A 22272-nucleotide genomic window follows, 5' to 3' on the forward strand; every position below is an offset into this window, starting at 1 on the left:
CTGCCAGTTGCCGAATGGCATCCACTACCTCATCAGTGGGTTTGCCCTTCATACCTACGAGCAAAGTCATAATGACACTTTTGTATGCGGGTGGTGCAGTTCTAATCAACATGTTTCAAGTTGAAACTGAGAGCGCCAGGGCCCCCATGTGTCCTGGAGCATCTACATGAATTGCCTCTTTCATAGCATGCTTTCTGACCTTTTGAATTGCCTCTTTCAAAGTATACCACTTTGTTTCCTCGCTAGGCCAATCTGTGGTAATGGGGTATTTACGGTTACATGCTTGGGCTGCTAGGTGCAACAAAGACACCTGTGAATCGTGACCATTCTCATCAGGGGGCGGCCCTGCCCTTAAGACCTCCTGTACATTGGTGTCAGTTGACAAGGTGAGCCCGTGGAATCTACCAACAACCCCGCGGCGCCCCCATCTAGCAACCTCACCATCCATGTCAATAAAGGTTCCCCTGATTTTTGCCTCAAACGGGTAATAATTTCCCCAACCTCCTGCTGGGTGTAATCCTCCAGCGTGGTTAAATCCACAACCCCGCCTGCAGGATTCTGCGGGTGGGGCCCGGCTCGCCGTCTTCTAACTGGCTTAGCAACCACTGTCTTCTGCTTAATTTCCGTTTTAGGGTCTGACTCATTTGCTGAACTACTCTCTGGACTGGTTGAGTCAAAAATGTCACCATCCCAATTATCCGGATCCCAGTCCACACCGGCGGTAGCGATTACAGCTGCCACCTTTCTTTGGTTGACCCCTCCCCGTCTTTTCCTATACTTATACCGGGCTATTCTGACTGCTGCCCTCTCGGCCACAGCCTGGTATGTGTCAGCCTTATCTTTAAAAAGTTTCATTTGAATCTGCTGCATTAACGCAGTCTGCCTTTCTGCAGCCAGATCTCTTTCCAATCGCAAAATCTCATTTTTCATTTCCAAATTCCTTTGATGTATTTTCCTATAGGCATGCAGGAGGACCCAACCCCGCCTACACAGCGCAGTGCATTCCCTTCCCCTTTCCACTGAAACTTGTTGTAAGTACAACATTACATCAGACGGATCAGCATCTCCCAATCCCTGATCCAATGTTTCACTTAGCCCCGCGCCGCATGCCCACACCTGGGCAAATTTATCATATGGGCTCTTAGTCCAGCCTGGAATGATAACATCAGAACATTCACCGCCAGCGGGAACGCTCTTTTTCCTGAACAAACTATTCATCATTGCAATACTGTACAAAACCTCTTTATATGTATATATTTTTTCCTTTCCACACTGCAATCACTCGCACAGGCACGCACACACCAAGGGAAAAAAAAACAGATTAACACAGTCCAACACTCGCTGCCAAATTACTCTCGCTTGCAATGTAAACAAAGCCTATCTGCGTTCAAACAGATTCTTTAATATTTGGGACAATTCATCACAAATACCCTGCTCACAGTGCCAAAATGTATTGCTCGCCCAAAGTGCACGGACAGTCATTAATCACCAATGCAATTGCAGAGCCAATACTTTAAACGCAGGTAGACGACACAATGACTTACAACCACACGCACTCTTAGAAAATAATGAGCGCTTATACAGCTATTTATTCAAAGCTTAGAAGCAACAAGTGATAACACAGAAATAAATCACAGAAAAGACAGAGAATTCAAAAGAAAATACATCACCGTGGGCATAACTGAATCCCTCATCTCGCCAGAAGCGGCTGGAAGACCCCGATAACAGCCAGGCCGAGAGCACAACAGCCCACAGGTATGCCGGACGGAATCGTCCCCCCTCCGACTGAGGTCTTGGTACTTGTCCCGTCTGATCGTTGAGGGGTTCCGCATATATGCACTCCTTTAAAAGGGGTGGTAATTTCTCGAACCTTCTGGCAAATGCACTTGCGTATTGATGGGCAACCGTTGGTTGCCAGCTGGTTCAACCGACAGTAACCTCAAGGAGCAAAGCGCTTCCCTCCTCTAAGAACAAGCGCCATGGAAAACAGTCCCATAACTCATAACAAGACACAACAAAGCCAGCTTTCCCAGCAGAATGTCCTTGACTGCATACCAGGTTTGGAAAGCATGTTTTCTTCAGCAAAGTAAATTCAGCTCTCAGCGAAATAAGTACAGCTTTTCACTGCAGCATGAAGTAAATATCCATTATGGCTCTGAGTGCTCCCAGAATACACTGCACACCAGCGCCATGTTTTAGCTCAAGCATAACACTGTTGCATCACTAACACCCTCCATCTAATACAAAGAGCGTTTTGGTGGCTGAAGATGAGGGATGATATCAGGATCCATATCAAAACATGTGCAGTCTGCAACCAGAACAAACATGATAATAAGAAACCGGCAGGTCTCCTGCTCCAACCAGCAATACCAACAAGACCCTGGGAAATCATCCCCACGGATTTTATCAAGGAACTACCATCTTCCAGGGGCTACACAACTATCATGGTTACCATTGATTTGTTTACTCATATGGCTCATTTTACACCTTTATACAAACTGCCATCCTAATCTGAACTTGCCGGAATCTTCCTGGAACACATATTCCGGCTTCATGGGCTACCCTCCAAGATCATTTCTGACTGAGGACTCCAGTACATATCCCAGTTCTAGAAACAATTAAGTCATATACTGGGAATACAACGTGCCTTGTCCTCAGGTTATCACCCACAGACCAATGGAGCCACTGAACGTGTAAACCAAACTCTAGAACAGTATCTTCGTTGCTTCGCCACCAAGGTCCAGGATGATTGGTCACTCTTAATACCTGTGGCCGAATTCGCTTACAACAATTCAGATCATTCAGCTATCAAAACCAGTCCTTTCTTCTGTAGTCAAGGATTTCATCCTTCAGTTCTACCATCCATTCTTCCACACCCTACCCCAGTTCCGGCGGTTGATTCCTGGATTGAAACCCTTATTAATGTACACAAAGAAGCAAAAGAACACTTACAAAAGGCCCAAAGAGACGTTAAACATTATGCTAACTCTAAAAGAAGGCCTGGGCCTTCCTATTCAGTAGGCAATAGAGTCTGGTTATCCTCGAAGCTCCTTCCCCAACATCTGCAACCAAATAAATTGGCTCCCAGATATTACGGGCCCTTTTCTATAAAAAGAAATCGTCAATTAAGTGGCCTTTCGACTTCGACTACCAGAATCATGGAAAAGGATCAATCCTGTCTTTCATACCTCTATGTTAAAACCATATCTTCAGCCATCTCGAACAGCTCCAAAATCTACCCCAGTGATTGTCAATGACCAACTCGAATATGAGGTGTCCATAATCTGTGACTCTAGGTACCGACGTGGTCAGCTACAATATTTGGTTGAATGGAAAGGATACCCTCCCAGTGAGCGCACCTGGGAACCCATGTCAAACATGAATGCCCCCAGGCTGGTTCAAAGATACTGTCTTATCCATCTGGGCAAACCCGGAGGAGCTGGGCTTCAGAGGAGGCATACTGTCATGAACCGTTGTCTGCGTCCCTTCTGGACTTCGTGGTCCCTGACCCATAGGGGATTGAATACAATAATCCTTCCAACATGGCCACTTGATATGGAACGCTACTTGCCAGTCTCTGTGCTCCACGCTCTATGTTCTACAAAACAGACACGCCCCCGCGACTCTGCACGTCTCAACGCTACCTCTTGCTGTAAGTGGACGTGTGTTGCCGGAGTTCGCTCGGAACTTTCTTCTGATTCTTGGTTCCCGGTTCCTTGAATTCCCCTTCCCTCCGCCCTTTCCTCTGCTTTACCTCCAATCTTCCAGGATTTTCACCCGCGCTCTAGTCACGGCGTTCCGTGCCTCTGAGTGCGAGCATCATTTCTTCCTGGTCCCCATCCTGGTCATCTGAACGTATCCTGGAGTTGGATTGTGAACATCACGCTGGAATCCGAGGACCAGCACACAGGTTTATACAAATCCCGGACCGTGAGAAAGAAGACGCCACAGAAGGTTGCAAGCAAACAACAAAAACAGGTGAGAAGGGGAGAGATTTGTGACAGATCCTCCATTCTCATTCTAGTTTTTGGGTTGGGGTTTCATGGTGCTCAGTAGTGGAGTGCACCATGTTGCCCTTGTTTTTTTACGTGAGGGGTGAACGTTTTTTCTTTGCCGGTGTTGTCTAGGGTTGTTACGATCCAGGTGTGGAGTAAAGCTACTTTTTTGTCCAAGTCAGCTTCTTCCATAATTGTTGCTTGTCGTTTGCTGAGTTCCAGGAGTTCAGATAGGTTGGAATTTTTTATGGGGATCGGTGGTTTGTCTCGTTGCTTGTTTATTGGAACGGGCATTGTGATTATGAATGGAATGATGAGATGGTCGCTGCAGAGAATTTGAATTGGGGGTGCCGTGGTAATGAGTTCTTTATTGGCGAAGATTGCATCAAGTGTGTGCCCTGCCGAGTGCTTTGCTCCTTTGACTAGTTGTAGATTAATTTCTGCTAGTTGAGCGGTTAAAGATTTTTGTGTGGTTGTGGTTTCTTCATTGAACCAGATGTTGAAATCGCGGAGGATGATCAGATGATTGTGCTTGATGGCTAGGATGGTGATTGCTTCTGTGAAGGCGTCTATGAAGGTTGCATCATAGATTGGTGGTCTGTATATCAATATGAATTTCAGGTTTGTTTTGGGGTTTACTGATAGGCATAGTATTAAGGATTCGCATTTGTCGATGTTTAGTGGGTCTTCCAGTTTGATAGCCAGGTGTTCCTTGTGGATAAATGCCAGTTCCCCCCCACACCCCAACCCTCTTTTGGTTTTCCTGTTTGCTTGGATGCATTTGATGTTTTCAGGCAGGCAGTTGTTGAGGGTGATGTTGTAGTTGTCGTCTAGCCATGTTTCAGTTACAAACAGGATGTCAATACCTCTGTCAGATAGGAGGTCATATATTTCGGTTGAATGTTTGGACATTGACCTTGCGTTTATTAAATTACAGTGGATTTTCTTGTTGTGGTTTTGTTTATTGGTTGTTCCTTGTTCTGGTTTGTAGTTATTCCGTCGTGGTGTTTCTGTATTGATGCTGATTGGATGAAGAACAGCGACGGCTGCTTCATTGAAGTGGTCCACTAGGTTGATCGCATGGCTGTTCAATTTTGGTGCTTCTCCAGTAATGACGATTAGTTGAAGATCAGCGATGGCTTCTTCTTCATTGAATTGGTCTGTTAGGTTAATGGTGGAGTTGTTGGTTACCAGGGCTTCGTCGTCTTGTCCAGTATGTTGTGTGTATCGATGGTGCCCCTCCGTTCTTGTGATGAATGGGGTAAAGGGGTTGGAATCATCCCATTCTCTTTTTAGGTGCTCCCTTATTTTTTCTGGGTGTTTCGGGGGATTCTTTGTATGTGTGGAGATTTCAGTGTTGTTGAGGTATCAGCGCTCCGTGGTGTCTGCGAGGTAGGGTGTAAAATACAAGGATTTTTCTCTTACATAGTTTGTTCTGGTGGTAACCGTGTTGGGCGGGGTGTTTCCTGAGTTTGAGACTGCTTCTGCTGGGTGCTGCTGGTTGTGTGTGTCCATGGCCATTGTTACACGATCTTGCGCTCTTTCTTTGTGTCCCTTTCTGGCTTGGGCATTTTGGTACACAATGTAGAGGTTGCAGGGTAGGTGGTCCTTTGATGTATTCTTCATGCACAGTATTGATTTTTCTTTAGTCTTGATGAGCTTGGATGCTCTCAGGTTCAGTCTGTACTTTCTGTCGGTGTGTTGGGTGTGTGTCCTATGGGTGCACTGTCAAGGGTTTTTGGGGAGGTGGGCGTTCGGCTGTCAGGTGCGTTGGGACTCAGTAGAGGAGAGTAGTGATAGATCTCAGGTTGTTCGCATTAAGTTTGGACTTGGTTTCACCGGTGTGGGTGATCAATAATGGTAGGCAGTGTTTAACGCTACAGTTGGGGCCCGGGTGGGCAGGAGGCCCTGTTTCGGAATGGTCTTGGGCGGTACTTCGAGTGGTTGGTTTCATGGCCCCTTGGTAGTTAGAGGGGTCTGGGTTTTAGGGAGTAATAATTCAGCGCCCAGATCTGGGGTGACTGAACAGCGGGATAGGCCTGGCATCAGGTAGTGACTGAACATAGCTGGATATGAGGGACCTGTATAGTGGGAGGGAGGCCTACGCCTAGCGGAACAATTGAATATAATACCAGATACCGCTGGGATTGAGAGTCAGTTGAGCAATTGAGTACTGTACCAAATGTTGTAAGACCTGAGAGTCAATTGAACAATTGGGTAAAGACTAAATGCAACTAGGTTTGGGAGACAATTGAGTAATTAAGTACAATCTTAAGATCCAGCTGGATTTGGGGTCCTGCACAGTGGGGGAGAGGCCCACGCCCAACCGAACAACGGAGTACAGTACAAAACACAGCTAGAGTCAATTTAGCAATTGAGTACAATACCAAACACAGCTATACTTGAGGGTCAATTGCATAATTGAGTACAGTACTAAGCGCAATTAGACCTGAGAGCCGATTGTATAGTTGAGTAAAGTGACTTAACGTGGATGGATTTGAGAAACAGTTGAGCGACTCAGTACAGTCCCAGCACGGCTAGATTTCAGAGAGCAGTGTAGTTGGAGAGAGCCCCATGCTCAACAGAACAATTGAGTACAATCCCAAACACGGCAAGATTTGAGAGTCAATTGAACAGTGGGGTTCAATACTAAACACAGCAAGATTTGAGAGTCAATCAAATACTTAACTACAATCCCATACATAGCTAGATTTGAGAGTCCCGTTTGCTGGGAGAAAAAGGCCTGCGCCTAACAGAGCAGTTGAATACAATCCTAAACTCATCTAGATTTGTGAGTCCTGTATAGTGGGAGAAAGGCCTATGCCTAACAGAGCAGTCGAATACAATACTAAACACAGCAAGAATTGAGAGTCGTGTATAGTGGGAGAAAGGCCTACGCCTAACAGAGCAGTTGAATACAATACTAATCACAGCTAGAATTGAGAGTCCTGTATAGTGGGAGAAGGCATACGCCTAACAGAGCACTCGAATACAACACTAAGCATAGCTAGAATTGAGTCCTGTATAGTGGGATGAAAAGGCCTTTGCCTAATAGAGCAGTCACTAAGCACAGATAGAATTGAGAGTCCTGTATAGTGCGAGAAAAAGGCCTACGCCCAACAGAGCAGTCGAATACAATACTAAGCACAGCTAGAATTGAGAGTCCTCTATAGTGGGAGAAGGCCTACACCTAACAGAACAGTCGAATACAATACTAAACACAGCTACAATTGAGAGTTCTGTATAGTGGGAGAAGGCCTACGCCTAACAGAGCAGTCCAATACAATACTAAGCATAGCTAGAATTGAGAGTCCTGTATAGTGGGAGAAAGGCCTACGCCTAACAGAGCAGTCAAATACAATACTAAACACAGCTAGATATGAGAGTTCTGTATAGTGCGAGAAAGCCCTACGCCTAACAGGAAAATGTAGTGCAATACTAAACAGCTAGAGTCAATTTAACAATTGAGTACAATCCTAAACACAGGTAGACTGGAGAGTCAGTTGAACAGTAGGGTTCAATACTAAACGCAGCAAGATTTGAGAGTCCTGTGTAGTGGGAGAGAGGCCTACGCCTGGCAATGCAAAATGGGTACAAGACTAAACACAGCTAGAATTGATAGTGTGTGAGGGAGGGAGGCAGTGGAAAATAATCACATTGTTTTAGATAGCTTTGCTAAACGGCTAAGCTTCTAGGGTAGAGTAATTGCTCTACTCCCCACCTGGGCCACTCCTACCTTACTTAGTCCTAGTAGTTGATGGTTGACAGCTGGCCACAGGCTTCCCCTTCTGACACCTGCAGACACGATCTGGAGCCACCTCAGTCAGAGCCGTCTTTTGCCTCGGGTCCTTAGCCACAGGGGCTGCACGGGCAGAGGGTTGCCCTGAAGTGGACAGTGATGGCCCTGGCGGAGAGCCAATCAGCGGCGGTGGGCAGGCGGGGAGGTGAGAATCAGGAAGGCAATGCAATGGGGCAAAGCTGGGGCCTGGGGGCTGAAACCCTTTCTATTTCAAACTAAATGCGGGGAAAATGGGCTCACAGGCGCACGCAGCACTCACCTGCTCGAAGGTTGCATATGAATGAATGGAGTAGGAATGGTATACATGGGTTCTAGTGAGTGTGTGAATGACAGTGTAGTGTGAAGGTTCTGGGTGGCCGTGTGAATGGCAGATAAGGGGTGTGTGTGTGTGTACCTGCATATGTGTATGGGGCCAGGTGAGGGGCATTGGAGCAAGACATTTTTTGACAGGAGCATGGCATGTTTTACTGGCGTTTTTTGTGCAAAGCAAAGGCAACTTGAGTGTTATTATATGAAGGAGGGGTTGGAGCAGGAGAGAGTATAACAATGGGGCTGGCTTGAAATGTTGTGCTCTTATTAAGAGCAAAGCCAACATGTTGAGTGTATTTACATGGGGGAGGGTGTGTTTCTTACTGTGGCATGGCATTTTATTTACTTGTGTTAAGGTCAACGACAAATGGCAACATAAATGTCCTTACACGGGGGAGGCACGACATTTCTACTGGCTTTAGGGAATAAATACAACATGAGTGTTCTTATATGGGGGGAATTTGTATAATGATATCATATTTATATGGCACTTTTGCCAAAGTGTTGTACAAAGAATATACGTACATGCAATTATCCCTGAACCAAAGTTGGTACTCATTTATCAACCTCTCCTGGATAAAAGGCTGAGCTGGTTCTGCCAGGATTTTAACCTATGACCTGGAGATCACACTCAGATCTCAGCAGCGAGCTCTCAACCTGCTGAGCTATTTCACTGGCTAACCATTAAGAACATTTTTTCTTACTATGGCATGCATTTTTTTTTTACTGGCATAAAGCAACTGTCATATATTGGCAGAGCCAGCATGAACATGTTTTGTAATGGAATCATTATAGCCATTAAGGGGAAAACAAACATGAGTATGTTCTTATGTGGGAATACTGGCATATATAGGTGCACCAGAATGGACATTTGTGGGCAACATCAATATGAAAATATGTTTTTACACTGGCAGAGTACTTGCATATAGCTGGCAAAGGCATTGTAAAAATGCCTTGGAAAATGCTCATGTGCTTTGTTCATGACTTGGTATCTAATGGACTTTTTAAATATCTTACCCTACAAAACCGATTGAAAACTGTGTGGGTTGTTACCTAATTTATCACAGAAACTGCACTGTAAAATGCACCATTTAAACCCATTATTTCTAAAATATTCTCAGGGGGAGAACCCCCCCGGAAATATTTGATTGGTTCGCACTCCCTCACTATTCTCTGTCACTCCTGCACATTTGATCGGGGGGGGGGGGGGGGGGCGAGGGGGGGGGGGCTAGCAGAGTATGAGTGAGCCCTACTACATTAGTTGCACGCTCCACTTGTTACACAATCCTGGCTATGCCTCTGAAGATTTGGGGGTGAAAGATGAATTTGTTAGACCAAAGAAAGGCGTATAATATTTACTCTGCCATCTTTAGCTTTCAAAACTGCCATCTGGCCCCCCAAAATGTTGAGGCTTGCTCCACCCCTGACAAGGGATGTGTTCAATTAATGAGAATGCACTTGGAGTTCTAAAGAAGCTGCTAGCCAAATGCATAGATGCCCTTTCCAGTACATGATACACAGGCAAAGGACTTCATCTGGTACCTCTATCTTTTGTGGGCCTTTAATCCATGTTATTAGAGGACCCTGCACACCTCAACATGAGTGGCTGCAGTAAACTAGCCACTTTCAGCAGAGTTAACTCAGATTTTACATGTAAAGCATTCATCGTTATATGCACTAATAAAGTAGGCATCTGAGAAGAAGTAGCAAGCTGTGAAGGTGCACAGAAGCTCAAGGCTTCTAAGCGCTGTACTCAAACATCCACCTTATCTAAACTCACCTGTACACTGAGTTGAGTCTCTGCCTCCCTTCTCTTTCGATGTGGTTTTAGTCAGGTGCACGATTGCTAAATCCACCCAGTCTTTCTGTCTAGTGGAAAAAAACTTATCTTGGAGACAGTGTTTATTTATTTTTGTGTGTGTGTGTGCATAAACAGCTATTATAAAAAGCATTGGAAATGGCGCAAAGGTTTGGGCTTTTGTGTAGTCATGGTTATGGCACTTGCCAGCTGCTGCCATAGTGGTATTAACTGGCCATTGATGGTGGCAGGTGTTAAATGGAGACAGTGCCTGGGCATCTAATAACATTGCCTGGCAAATACTTAACGCTTGTACACAAGCCACAATTGTTGGCTTTGCCAATGATTGTTTTTCTTTGGGGACCGCCAGCATCTACAGCCGTTTAGAAAATGCTCTTCTTTACTGTTGGTGACTTGGCATCTATCTATCAGGGTGTTTAATGTGTTGCCCTGTCCAATGGAGTGTACCTTCTACATCGTTACCCAATACTTTTGAATTTGTTATTGTGAAATGCACGATTTCAACCCAATATTTTGAACACATTGTTAAGAGGAAGCCCCAGCCAAAACGCCACTGGATACGGTTAATTGCACTGGCTCTGTTAAATTCAGGGAAAACAAGTATACACTCGCTTTACAAATTCACCAGCTACAGCCCGCTCTAGACTGTAGTGGTATTATTGCAGAGTGGGGCATAGAAGCCCATGAAGATGGCTAGTTAGGTCTCGCTACTACCTTTGACCACAAATTGAATTACCCCATGTCCCCCCTAAAAAGAAACAGTTTCCATAGTTCACCGCCCCTCCCCCCGTTCATGCTGGATACTCCCTTGTTCACATGACATTCTGCAAGAAATTCATTTTTTAAGTGCCCCCGCTGGGACAAGGCTCCTCCCTTCTGCAGCCAACAACTGTTTTTCGACTGACATATTTTGTACTGTTTCGTAGAACGTCGAAACACATATTGTCTTGTTCTTCTAGGACCTCGTCTTTTTAAAAAAAACATTATTCGCAATGTTTCTCCACATTCCCGATTTCTCCATACAAATTATTAACTCATTAGGTACCAAATGGAAACAACAGAGTCTTCCATCAATGGACTGAGAAATAACCTAGCAGCTACAATTTTTTGGAGGTCGTCACTGAGGGTCCCGATGCTTATAGCACCTATTGACGTCGGCACGCAATGCGGCAGCACCTCGGCTAGCGCTTTCAGTTTCTCCGCCTCCTTGCGTAGTGACGTATTTGACAGGGAGATACTGGTTTGGCGCATGCGTAGACACGTCACAGTCCCGTGACAGGAGCCAGGCAGGACAGCTGAGATGGCTATGAAAGTGATCAGAGGGATGGTGAACGGTGCAATGGGAGAAGCAGTAGGACAAGTCAGCGGGGCAAAGGACCAGGTGGCGGCCTTGACTCGAGACTACCTGAGCCAACCTAGGCTAAGTGAGTGACGGGTGGATGGGCTGTGCAAATCAGAGGGAGATCCAGTGGGTGCCGGAGGTAGGCTCGGTCATTCTGGATATGTTCCGAGGCCCGCGGTTAACTGATCTTTTGCTCGGTTCGCGACTACTTGAACGGAGGGTGCGGGTGCTTACTATCCGAACGAGCCCAAAATTATGATTGGTTGGTAGGGCTACTACCTAATCGAACGCAAATCGTTTGTCGGAAAGGGCGGTGGTGGTGCCACTTTTAGAGCCATAAGATTAATTCAGTGTCTTACGGTGGGTCGTTGGAAGTGCTTTCCAGAGACAGCTGAGAATTCCTCAATTGCGACAGTACAGCAAGTGGTAGGGTATGTAATCTGGGCAGCGAACGGTACCCGTTGGCACAAGGGGAGAGCCAGGTGGCTTGTCATAAAGGGCTTATGAGTGCTCGGAAAAGAATACCAGAGCCAGCCATCGCAGACTAATGGGCTATACGGATGGGCGTCGGTTGGGGGCTACTAACACGACCACAAACATCTGGCTGTCTCGGGAATGGGGATGTGGGATAGGGTATCTTCCACTGCTTCTGGTTGGTGACGGTGTGATGGCCATTCACATGAGGAAAAGCGGTGAGTAGGGTCCTGGGCTTTTGGGCCGGTGTATCGGAGGTGGTATTGACAGGCTGTGACTGCATACTACCCAATGGACACACCCTGAGTCTCTTAATTACGATGCTGATTTTACGATCCTTTGTAGATAAAAAACAATTCATATGTTTATGCTCAAGCCATTCCATTTTCGCATAAAGTTTTTATTTTTAGAATGCATTGTATACTGGCGATGAAGAAAAAGGGTGCAGGTAAATTATTGAAACCAGAGTTTCAGCTGGCCAGCATTGGGCGCTCACTACCATATACTGGGCAGACTGATGGGGCTGGGATCCATTCAGTCAGTGCCGGGCTGCTCCGGCAATTTGCTCTCACCAAGACCTGCCGGCCTTTGAGATGGACCCCCCCCCCCTTTGGAATTCACTTGTATTCTCTACTCTATCAACCCTGACATGTAACTGAAATTCCTTATGAATCCTTAAAGTACTCGGAAAAACACTTCAGTTACCGTTTTCTCCAATAACTTGAGGGGGGGCTGGTTAATTTACATTTATGGGGCGGGGGCTTCTTTTTGATGACACAATCCTACTCATGGAGGGCAGTCTGAAAAAGTACACTGTACTCGTTTTGGAGGTACAGTGTACCAACTTTGTCTAACTGGGTGTATAAAGGGTTGGCTCTCGTTCCAAGGCCCGGGTAGAATGCCTTTTGTAAGAGTCACAGCTGGCTCATACTTTACATTGTCTTTTCTGCCAATGCATTGCACGCTTAGAAAATGGCGAACTGTCGGAATATTATTATAGTTTGTGATCTGTAGACCTCAAGGCTTAAGATGTTTTGTTCCATAGCACCCAGAAGCCTTCGCTAGCATAGGCAACTTTGAGGAAACGTGGAAGGTGTAGTGCAAATCACCTGACTAGTCATAGGTTGCTGACCAGACCTGCTTCTTGTATCCCTCTCTAAGGGCACAGAAGACCAGTCCAGTACTATACATTTGCTCGTGTCACGCTTCCCCCCCCCCCCCGGCGTCACAACTAACTGAAAACTTAGCATGTGGAACTTTGTCTTTCTTCACAAGTAGTATAATGAATCTATGACATTAATTTAATTTACAGTATAACGACTTTGGGTGCTGACCTATTAAGCGAAGCAGAGGTTTTGCTCAGGGTCAGTCCTTAAACAAGGGCGAGCTCTTTACAGAGCCTCAACCCAATTCTTCAAACCAACACCCTCCATTTTTGGGCCAAGTGCATCCGTGTCTGTGCCACTCTTCATAATATATAAAGGAACTGTGCATTCTGCTCAAAATGTGAACTGTGCATTATTGTAGAAAAGACATTTCAAATAAAGCTCATTATAAAATAATGGCTATCGGGGTGATTCTCCCTGGTAGCCTCCCACCCCTTCTTGCAAGATAGTTCCTCATTAGGTACTTTTTGTGTAATTTATAAACGTCTGTCATTGTGAAATCATTGTTTCCGATGCAGAGGGGAAGTGATTCTCTGCTTTTTTTTTTTTACTAAAAATATTTGCAGCAATTTCAAATGTCGAGTTTAGATTATCGCTTTTAAACGATTACGTTCAAAATGGCTCTTCACTTCTAAAACGGTTGCAGTTGCAGTGGCATTGCGCCACATTGTTACTGAGTATCATTCACCAGTATTTGCTAAACTATGAAACATTTTACATTTTTGATTTGATCACAGAAGATTTTTTTTTTGCAAAAGGAGCTGTGTGTTGAAACTCAAAATAAACCTGAAAAAATGTGAGGATCATTTTAGTATTTTTTTTTTTTAATATGATTCTGATAAAGTGCAGTAGCTTTAAAGGTGTAATTAAGGAAAGAGGAACAGGACCTTGTCTGAAACCGTTCTTCCGTTGTCCGATGACTAATGATCCAGTTTCATTCTCAGGGTCATGTGGTGGTGTGGCATACAAGAGGCATTGTTACTCATGGCACACATGATCCCCAAACTACCGATTTAGATTTTCCATGGGGAAGAACAGTTAAAAAGAAGTGCTTGTGCTGTCCAGTGAGATGGCTTTATCGGAGCTTCTGCCACGACTGAAATTAGCGAAACGACCTTCATGGTGACCTGGGTTCTTAGCTCTTGCTCCCTCCTTCAGCAATCTGTTTCGCCTTGAATCGTTTGAATCCACAGGCAGTACAAGAAATTCAAATGCATCGTTGCAGATGGAATCCTTCAACCCACCCCCTCCAAGAGTGCATCTGTGAATAAACATCTATGCACACGTGCTGATACGTTACACTCCTGCGTAGCAATAAGGGGCAGTCGTCATCCCTAATCAAGAACTAGGGCATGAGCTATCTTTATGAGGCTTGGTATAAATTACATATTTAGGGCCTGTTTTTAGCATAAACGTAGAGACTGATTTGCTCACTATACTTGCATCCAATGACGGGGAAGGAAATTTAGATATAATCAGCAGGAGTTGAAAGAAGCTCCTGAGTAGTGGGCATTACACCTTGGGAGTTTCCCCTGGGCACCAACCAGCGCGTGTTTAGCGTGCAGCATATCCAACTTTCACATGTCCATTATATATGACACATTATGCTTTGCATGCCTTCAATGGGTGTCCTAATGCTCCTTTTTATACGTGTTAAAAAATACACCGGTAATGCCACATGGTATGTTTTGTAATGCACCATTGGGGATGGGGAGTCAAAAGTAACTCCTGGTAGGCATTAAGCTCACCAGTCTCTTCTAATTTACAAACAGGAGCTGCAAAGACCACAGCAGTTTTGAACGATGTCAGCCTTTCTCCCACTCTTTAGAATGCTTTGCACTCTCAAGTTTGAGCTCCCCGCCCCCCATTTGCCACGTTAAGTGAATTATCCTTGGTCCTGACACGACCAGGTGGTTTCAGATACAGACGTGCCTCTCAACTTGTTGAATCTCCATGTTCTCGTATTTTTGGCAAGAGTCCATTGGAGTCAAGAGAGGACATTTTTTCTGTTTTAGTTTGAGGAGGGTTTTGCTGGCCCGGTGACTCCCATGAAAGTTTAGGATGGTATGGGGCTTCTTTGGTGGGTAAACATGAGTGCAAGGCGAATGAAGACGAGTGGCAGTTATACAAGAGCATCCACTACATAGTAAACCTTCAAATTAAAAGGCACATTGCACCTCCATAGGCACTTGTCTCCTCCAACCTCTGGAAGGGTCAGTGTTTGCATTCCAGTGATTTACTCCTCACTTGTAATGTAGAGCCTTTAAACAGTTCGCGATGGCCTTCTTGGATAATATTAACCCTGTTCGTCCCAGTTCATTTCACACTGCACAGTGCTGACATCTGAAACATTTCGAGGACCCCCACTCTGGTGTGTGCACACTGGCTTGCCACGGTCTGATTGTCGCGGGCACTAGAACACACAGGGAAGGCACAAACTTGAAGCTTGGTCGACGGGTGCTTAGCAATGTATCAAAATGGGCCCAGTAGAGAGCGCCCACTAAGAATCCAACTCCACAACTGCAACCTTTTCTTCCTCGTTCGTTAAATCACACCAGCTTTTATTGCAGTTGGTTTTAGCCTTTGCCTTTTATCCCGGTTCTACTGTAGCCTGTGTCTCACGTGAGGCATTTGTTCGCTTTAGTGGTTCAGGCACGACCCTTTTGTGCATTGTTATCGCGCTGTTGGCTCTATATGGGAAGCTGGGCCAAAGTAGAAACTTTTTTGTGTACTGTGGCAAGCACTTTTACACGTTGGGAATCATTTACTGAAAGGATAACTAGTGCGTCACTTGGCTGTTCTCATTAATGCTAACCGTTTATTACCCTGAGGCTTGCCGTATTCAGGGCGGAGGTACTTCACCACCAGAATGTGTTCGCCCTGTTTCAGATGGCACCTGCTTTCCATTCAATGGTTCGTGTGTTGCACTCGTGCTAATATTTCAGACCTGTTCCTTTTGTGTGTTTATTTATTTTTTGGTCATATAATCTGCCTACGGCTACTACGGACTTTTTCTTGTTCATTAAGCTACTGAAAACCCGGCCCTTCGTGCAAGCCTTTACATTTGCCCATTTACGTATCTGTTGTGTACACAGGGAAGGAATTTCGCCGGAACAAGACGTAGCTGCGCTCCGACAAACATCGTTTTGCTGGAGTGCCGTTCCATGTACACCCGAGGCCCAACTTGCCCACCCCCCAAAAATAGTTGGGGGGATGGTGGGGGGCAAGTTGGGCCTCGGCACAACTTGCCCCACCGTTGGCAGTCTCAGCACAGGGGTTCCGCAAGTCTCCTTAACGCAGTGCTTTTGCAGTCTATGCGAATCCCGACGCCATTGCAATATGCAACATTTACAAACTGCCTCTGAAAGTCGCCCTTTGCTCACCAGGACAGCCCAAACTCAAACAAGGAAACGGTCCAGAGCTGGATGTGTCTCACGCTTTGCCCACATTTGACTGTCGCAGTAACTATTCTGACGGATGAAATGAGCACCATACCAAGTGTGCATTGCATACTCAGAAGGAATGCACCCTTGAATTACTATCGCAGACATGTTTGGTAAATTGGTGGCCATTCTTACGTTCCCAAAATTCACATGTTTTTATGCAAAACAGCCTGCATTCAGGTCACCCACATTATTCAACACCTAGTTCAGTCCCTCCCAAACTACTGACTAATCCCCCTCCTCCTCCGCATATCCCTTTTCCTGCGTGCGAAAGGTTGGGGGAGGGGTGTCTGAGTTCCCCCTAGAACATTGAGTTCATTTCCAGCACTGCACACTGTTAGTCCTTCTTCACAATGATCCCTGGAAATCTGAAGGAATTTTCACATGGGGGTTCAATCGCCCCTTCACTGTGGCAATCTGCTAATCTGGCTATTCTGATGCTAGGCAACAATCAACAGCTGAAAAGTATTTGCCCTATGGCTACTGGAAAGTACTTGGGGCTTGAAATCATAACGTTTGAGCATAATCCGAAAGTGTCACGTTTTATTATGACTCTAAACATCCGTCTGTTGACATAATTGAAAGAAAGTGCCTTCCCTGGCCTGATGCCGCGGTGTGTACTGTAAACTGGCAGGGACGTGAACAGGTTCCCAACAGGCATTGCTTCCTTTTGACTTCTGAGCGTTATCATTGTTTTCTTCCCATGTGAAACCTTTCTGCCATCAGCTAGAGAAGTTTAACATTCGCACGTTTGTTTTTCTTTTTTTTTTTTTTAAACTCTTTTTTTTTTATTAGTGGTCACAGAAAGGCACAAAGCACCATTGCACAGTTCATCCCATAGATTCAACAGGAGAACATTGATCAAAACATTATTACAAGCCAATATTATGGTGACAAGTCATCATCAGTAATCATATTGCACAGGTAGACTCTAAACGGGCCCCAAATGTCTTTAGGTCCGCATGTCGCAGGTTTGGTCAAAACAAACTGTTCCTCTGATTCATTGACATGTGTCAATTCTTGTAGGAATTGGTACATGTTGGGTGGTTTAGCGATTTTCCATTTCTGTAAAATTAAATTTTTTGGCAACAGCGCAAGAAAGGTTGAACAGTCTTCTAATTTTTTCCAAATGCTTGCCTATGTCGCCAAACAGGTCTTTCTGGGGGGTCAAATCGGGGGGAACATGAGTAATTTCTTCCAACAATTCTGCCATGCCCTCCAGAAACCCTCCACCACCGGACAATCCTAGTACATATGAAAAGAACCGGCCTGAGGAGCATTGCATTTAGGACAGGAATCTCAGGTATTTGGTGTGGTGCGAATTTTACTATCCTGGCCGGTGTGTAGTGTAACCTATTTTGAATTGGATCAACCTCAGACCGGAGTTAAGCGAGACCTTCTTAGTTAGTGAACAGTATCTAGCCCATCTCTCTTTTTCGATGGGAACCTGTAAGTCTGCCTCCCATTGCTCCTTAATCTGATTCAATGTGGGGGTGTGGGCTTGAACTGCAGCATATAGCCTAGAAAGCATCTGAAAGCAAAACTTTGAGAAATAATTATGTCAGCGAAATTCTTTTTAGCATGAATGTTACAGGAGTAGCCGACCTGTCACCCTCATGTGTTAACCTACAACTCTTATGAGCCCCAGCCAGCATAGTCTAGTGTGGTTTCATTTGAGTTCTTGGCCATAATATTTGGCGTGTGACTATCTGCCCCTGATCTAGAAGTAGAGCCATCTGTTGTGTGAATTTTCTGCTGTATTTCCCATTGTACAGAAACTGTGCTGGTGTTCTCGTCTCCCTCCCCATTCACCCATTCTCCTAAAATAGCGCATATTACCACCTCCTCTGCCATCCCTTTAATTCTTCTAAATTAATCCTGATCGGCAGACCAGACTTCTAGAAGTATGTACTCAAACTTTACGCTTACCTTGTATAATGTGCAAACGCCTGATTTGGACAGTATTTTGGTATGTGTAGTGATCCACCTCAAATCTTTCGCTTTTGCATTTCTTTTTTGTGGACGTAAAGTCAATTTGGCATTAACCTAACAACATGTTTCAAAGCTCATAAAATGATTACCTCTGCGCCCCTCTTCCTTGTTGCAGTACTTAATTGCGAGGCCACCATTTCTCCATCCAGGAACCCTATCTCTTTTTCTATACTTTTCCCCCATCTAATGAGTATATGCAATGTCTAATTTCCTGACAGGCTTCAGTTAAACCTGTTCCTGCCTCAGGGAACGGACCAGAACCATTGTAATCTTCTTCTTCTTCCAGTCTCCACCCTCCCCCTCACTGCCTGGAGGCCTAAAGAAGAGTTTCTCATGGTCAGGACCACACGCCTGGGGGCGTCGGAGGGAGTTGAGGGGGTTTCAGTGGTTGTAACCATTGTGGAATGAGTTCCTGGTGCTCATGTCTAGCGAAGGGACGCCGATTGTACGAATGATCTCAGTGCTGCACTGCTGCTAAGCTCCCAGAATGGTCTTTGCCAGATGGCGTGGTCCACATAGATGGGAGCAGAGCCCTATTGACCGACTTTGTAACTTTGGGTGGTAGGATTTACCAGGGGCAATGCCAAGGAGACGGAGGTGGAAATACTACTTCAACTTTTAAGAGGGGATAAGAGGAGGTATGTATGATTACTTCCTCTTCTTCTGAATCCTCCTCGGACACATCTTCATATTCCCTGCCCTCACTAGATGACACACAGAATGAGAAATCATTTGGAAAAAGAAGCATTTGTGACTCTGTTAATGCAAGTATCATACTATTTGGGTTTCACATATTCAGACCCCCCTCCCGCCTGCGGAGAAAGTCATCAGAGGACCTCCCCTGCAATTTAAACCTACTTTAAAACCAAGCCTTCTCTTCCGAACCGAAGTAAAGGAGCACATCTTTTCAGAATGGAGAGAGTCTGAGAAAACGCCTAGGTTTTGGGTTAAATTATACCCCTTAAAGGGAGAAGAAAATCTGCCTCAAAGAGTTCAGATGGCCAATATCTTCCCAAGATTGGTAAGAAGGTCATGCAGTGCCCCAGAGGAAGGCATGCAGGACTCCACAAACAAAAATGTGGATGGGACATTGAAGAAGGCATATAGGGAGCTCATCTAGCACCCACAGCTGCCCCATGTTCTTCATACACCGCTGTGACGACATGCTGGCCAGAAAACTTTCTAAAGCCCTTTCGCGAGGAAGCTAATCCTCTGCCCGTTTTACAAGCAGTCTGCTCCCAGGTGAAATTTACTTCTGTCCTGACCTATGACTGGGTCAATGCTTCTGCAGTGGCCATGGTGTCAACTGAGCAAGACATTGCCACCCACACATATACGGGATACTGCCTTGTGCCAGAAATCCACAGGTATGAAGATTCCATTTGAAGGGCAAATATTATTTGGGGATGCCCTGGAGGATAAAGTCCATAAGGTCTTCTAGGATGACGGGCATGCAGGAAAAAGAATGATTCTAAACCCAGGTCGTCTTTTCAACAAAATAAAATGGCAAGCCACAGACCTGAAACTCGAGTTCCCGCAAACTCCCAGGAAGCAACAAACAGATGCGTACAACAAATGAAACCTCCTTCCTCCCCTTCAAAACTCAGCCGGCCAGTTGGAGGTCTCCTCAAAGTTTTTGGGAAGAATGGTACAGTCTGAGGTGATTTCTCAGCCAACAGGCATAGAAGGGAGCTCTGTCATGAATCCCTCAGAGTCCATTCATACTCCTTTGCCTAAAGTACATGCCAAAAGAAAGCTATGTTCCATGCCGTTCGAGCAAAAGATATCCAAAAGAAGGCCATCAGGAGGGTGCCCAAGAGAAGGGAGGAGAGGTGTGGTTACACTTTGTTTTTTCTCCCCCTTTTTGTTCTTCTAGTCCCCAGAAATCCGTGGCAGGACTGGAGGGGAATACATGTTGATCATGGACCTGAAGAGTGTCAATCGCTTGGTGATCTCTAAGCATTTCATAATGGAATGTCTTCAGCGGTTGATTCTCTGGGTACCCTGACTCAAGATACTCTTCCTGGCATCTCGAGACTTAAAAGATGCGTACTTCCATATTCCAATTCCGAAGAAACGCCAGCAGTTTTTCAGTTTCGATGTAAGCCGGAATCCCTTTCATAACGTAGCCCCCCCCCCCCTTTGGACTGAAGTCTGCGCCCAAGTGTTCACAAAGGTCCTGGGGTGGATAACAGCCTCCCTCCATCTAAAGGGGCTACAGGATACTATGCATCCCAATGCATTACCCAACCCTCTCATCACCACCGTGCCCATGCGCCTCTGTGTACCCAGCTTTCTTGTTCCCATGCTGTTGCTATATATCCGCATGCCCCCTTCTTGTCGCCATAAGTTCTGCCCCTGTCACTGTGTGTCCGTGTGTTGATGTGCTCCCTACCATCCTGTTCACGTGCCTGGTCCCCTTAAGGAAGAGCCGACATATCATATCGCATCACTACGCCTACTCTCTACTATACACGATCATTCAACTAGAACACAGCTATACGCCTGATAGATTCGGCCTAGCTGTTCACATAGGAACGCTACACCATGTACACCTCGTTGCCCAAATAAAACACAGCAATCCGATGTCATTGTGGCCTAGCTGCTCACATAAGTGTCCCCCAGGCCTAACGCAGCCAAACCCAGTCTGGATTTCCACCCACCAGGCTGCACACAACATACTGATATCCTCAACACCATACCTAACGCTAGGATGCAGCTACCATCCGACAATTGCATCAGCTGCACACATAACTAGTGCACCCACGCACCCTATGACACCATCTCTACTGACCAGAACTGCGGTTCCCAAGGGCATTCAACCGACCACAGCGCTTTCAGATCATACCAATGATATATAAAGCGCTATACACATGCAAAGTAACAAAGGTCTTTCCATTCTTGCACAGCTGGTTGATAAATGCATCCTGATATTTGCTTGTGCAGCACGTGGACCAGACCTGCAGGACACCAAAGCCCATTGGATTCCTCATGAAACGGCACAATTCCCAGTTTATTTCCTCCCGGGACCTCCAGTTCATAGGAGTAATGTTCTGAGCAGCACAGGGAAGGTGATGCTCCCATAGGAAAAAGCAAAACGGGCTACAGGAAGCCCTAAGAGCCCTCCTAACCAGGCCAGAGAGGAGTTTTAAGGGAGTTCCTACATGCTCTAGGACACTTACCATTGTGTGGGTTTCTGGGCTCGCCCTCATATAAGGCAATTATTGTCACATCTACTTGAAGGAATACCAGGACTTTGAGATGTTGACATCTGCCCCTCCGTTCCCCCCCCCCCCCCTCCTCCGAGTCCTCGGGTGTAACACTGTCCTAGAGCTCGAGGTTTTACAAGCTGTTGTAGCCTGTGCGCACGCCTTGAAGAGCAGTGTGTCTATGCTACATGCATGCAGTTGGTCTTGGGCGTCCCGTTGCCAATGGCTACCTTTGTCCTCCGCTGACTCTGAAATGTTACGAATCTGAGGAGCAGCAGGGAACTGGGTTGTTGCCTGTGAAGTGTATTCACAGAAACTAGAAGGAATTAATGCACTTGTGGCATAGTAGAGAACTGCCACTGCTAAAACTCAGCCGCTCGTGTGTGAGAGCGGCTAGAGGTGCTGGTAGTCAAACGTGAAGGAAGGTGCAAGCTTCGTAACTATGCTTGTATTGGTTAATACCAGGACAGGAGGATGGCACTATTGATGTCTATGGCCTGTAGGATAGGCAGTGAGAAGAATGTTGTATGCCTCAGATGTAAAAGGAGCGGCCCATGGACAGAGCATGCAAGTTGTGTGCAAAAATGGCTTGAAATGTATGATGGTCATGAGAATCCGTACCTAAGACATGTGGTCTAAGGATTGGTGACCTTTGGTAAGGTGTTGCGTCTAGTATTTAGACACAGGTGGTGGGAGATGGCTCAAGATTAGTCCAGTGTCTCGT

At 45.7% G+C, this 22272-nt stretch overlaps 1 protein-coding gene across 1 annotated transcript in view; it reads left to right on the forward strand.

Moving 5' to 3' along the window:
- Positions 1-11170: 11170 nt before the first annotated feature.
- ATP6V1B2 (ATPase H+ transporting V1 subunit B2) overlaps positions 11171-22272 on the forward strand; it is a 237309-nt gene continuing 226207 nt past the window's right edge. Inside the window, exon 1 of the mRNA XM_069617715.1 lies at positions 11171-11346. Within this exon, the coding sequence (XP_069473816.1) occupies positions 11223-11346 (124 nt within the window). The 5' untranslated portion in view covers positions 11171-11222. The remainder of the gene's footprint in view (positions 11347-22272) is intronic.

Source organism: Ambystoma mexicanum, chromosome 10 (genome assembly GCF_040938575.1).
Source record: "Ambystoma mexicanum isolate Mex_15411 chromosome 10, UKY_AmexF1_1, whole genome shotgun sequence".
NCBI classification, from domain to species: domain Eukaryota; kingdom Metazoa; phylum Chordata; class Amphibia; order Caudata; family Ambystomatidae; genus Ambystoma; species Ambystoma mexicanum.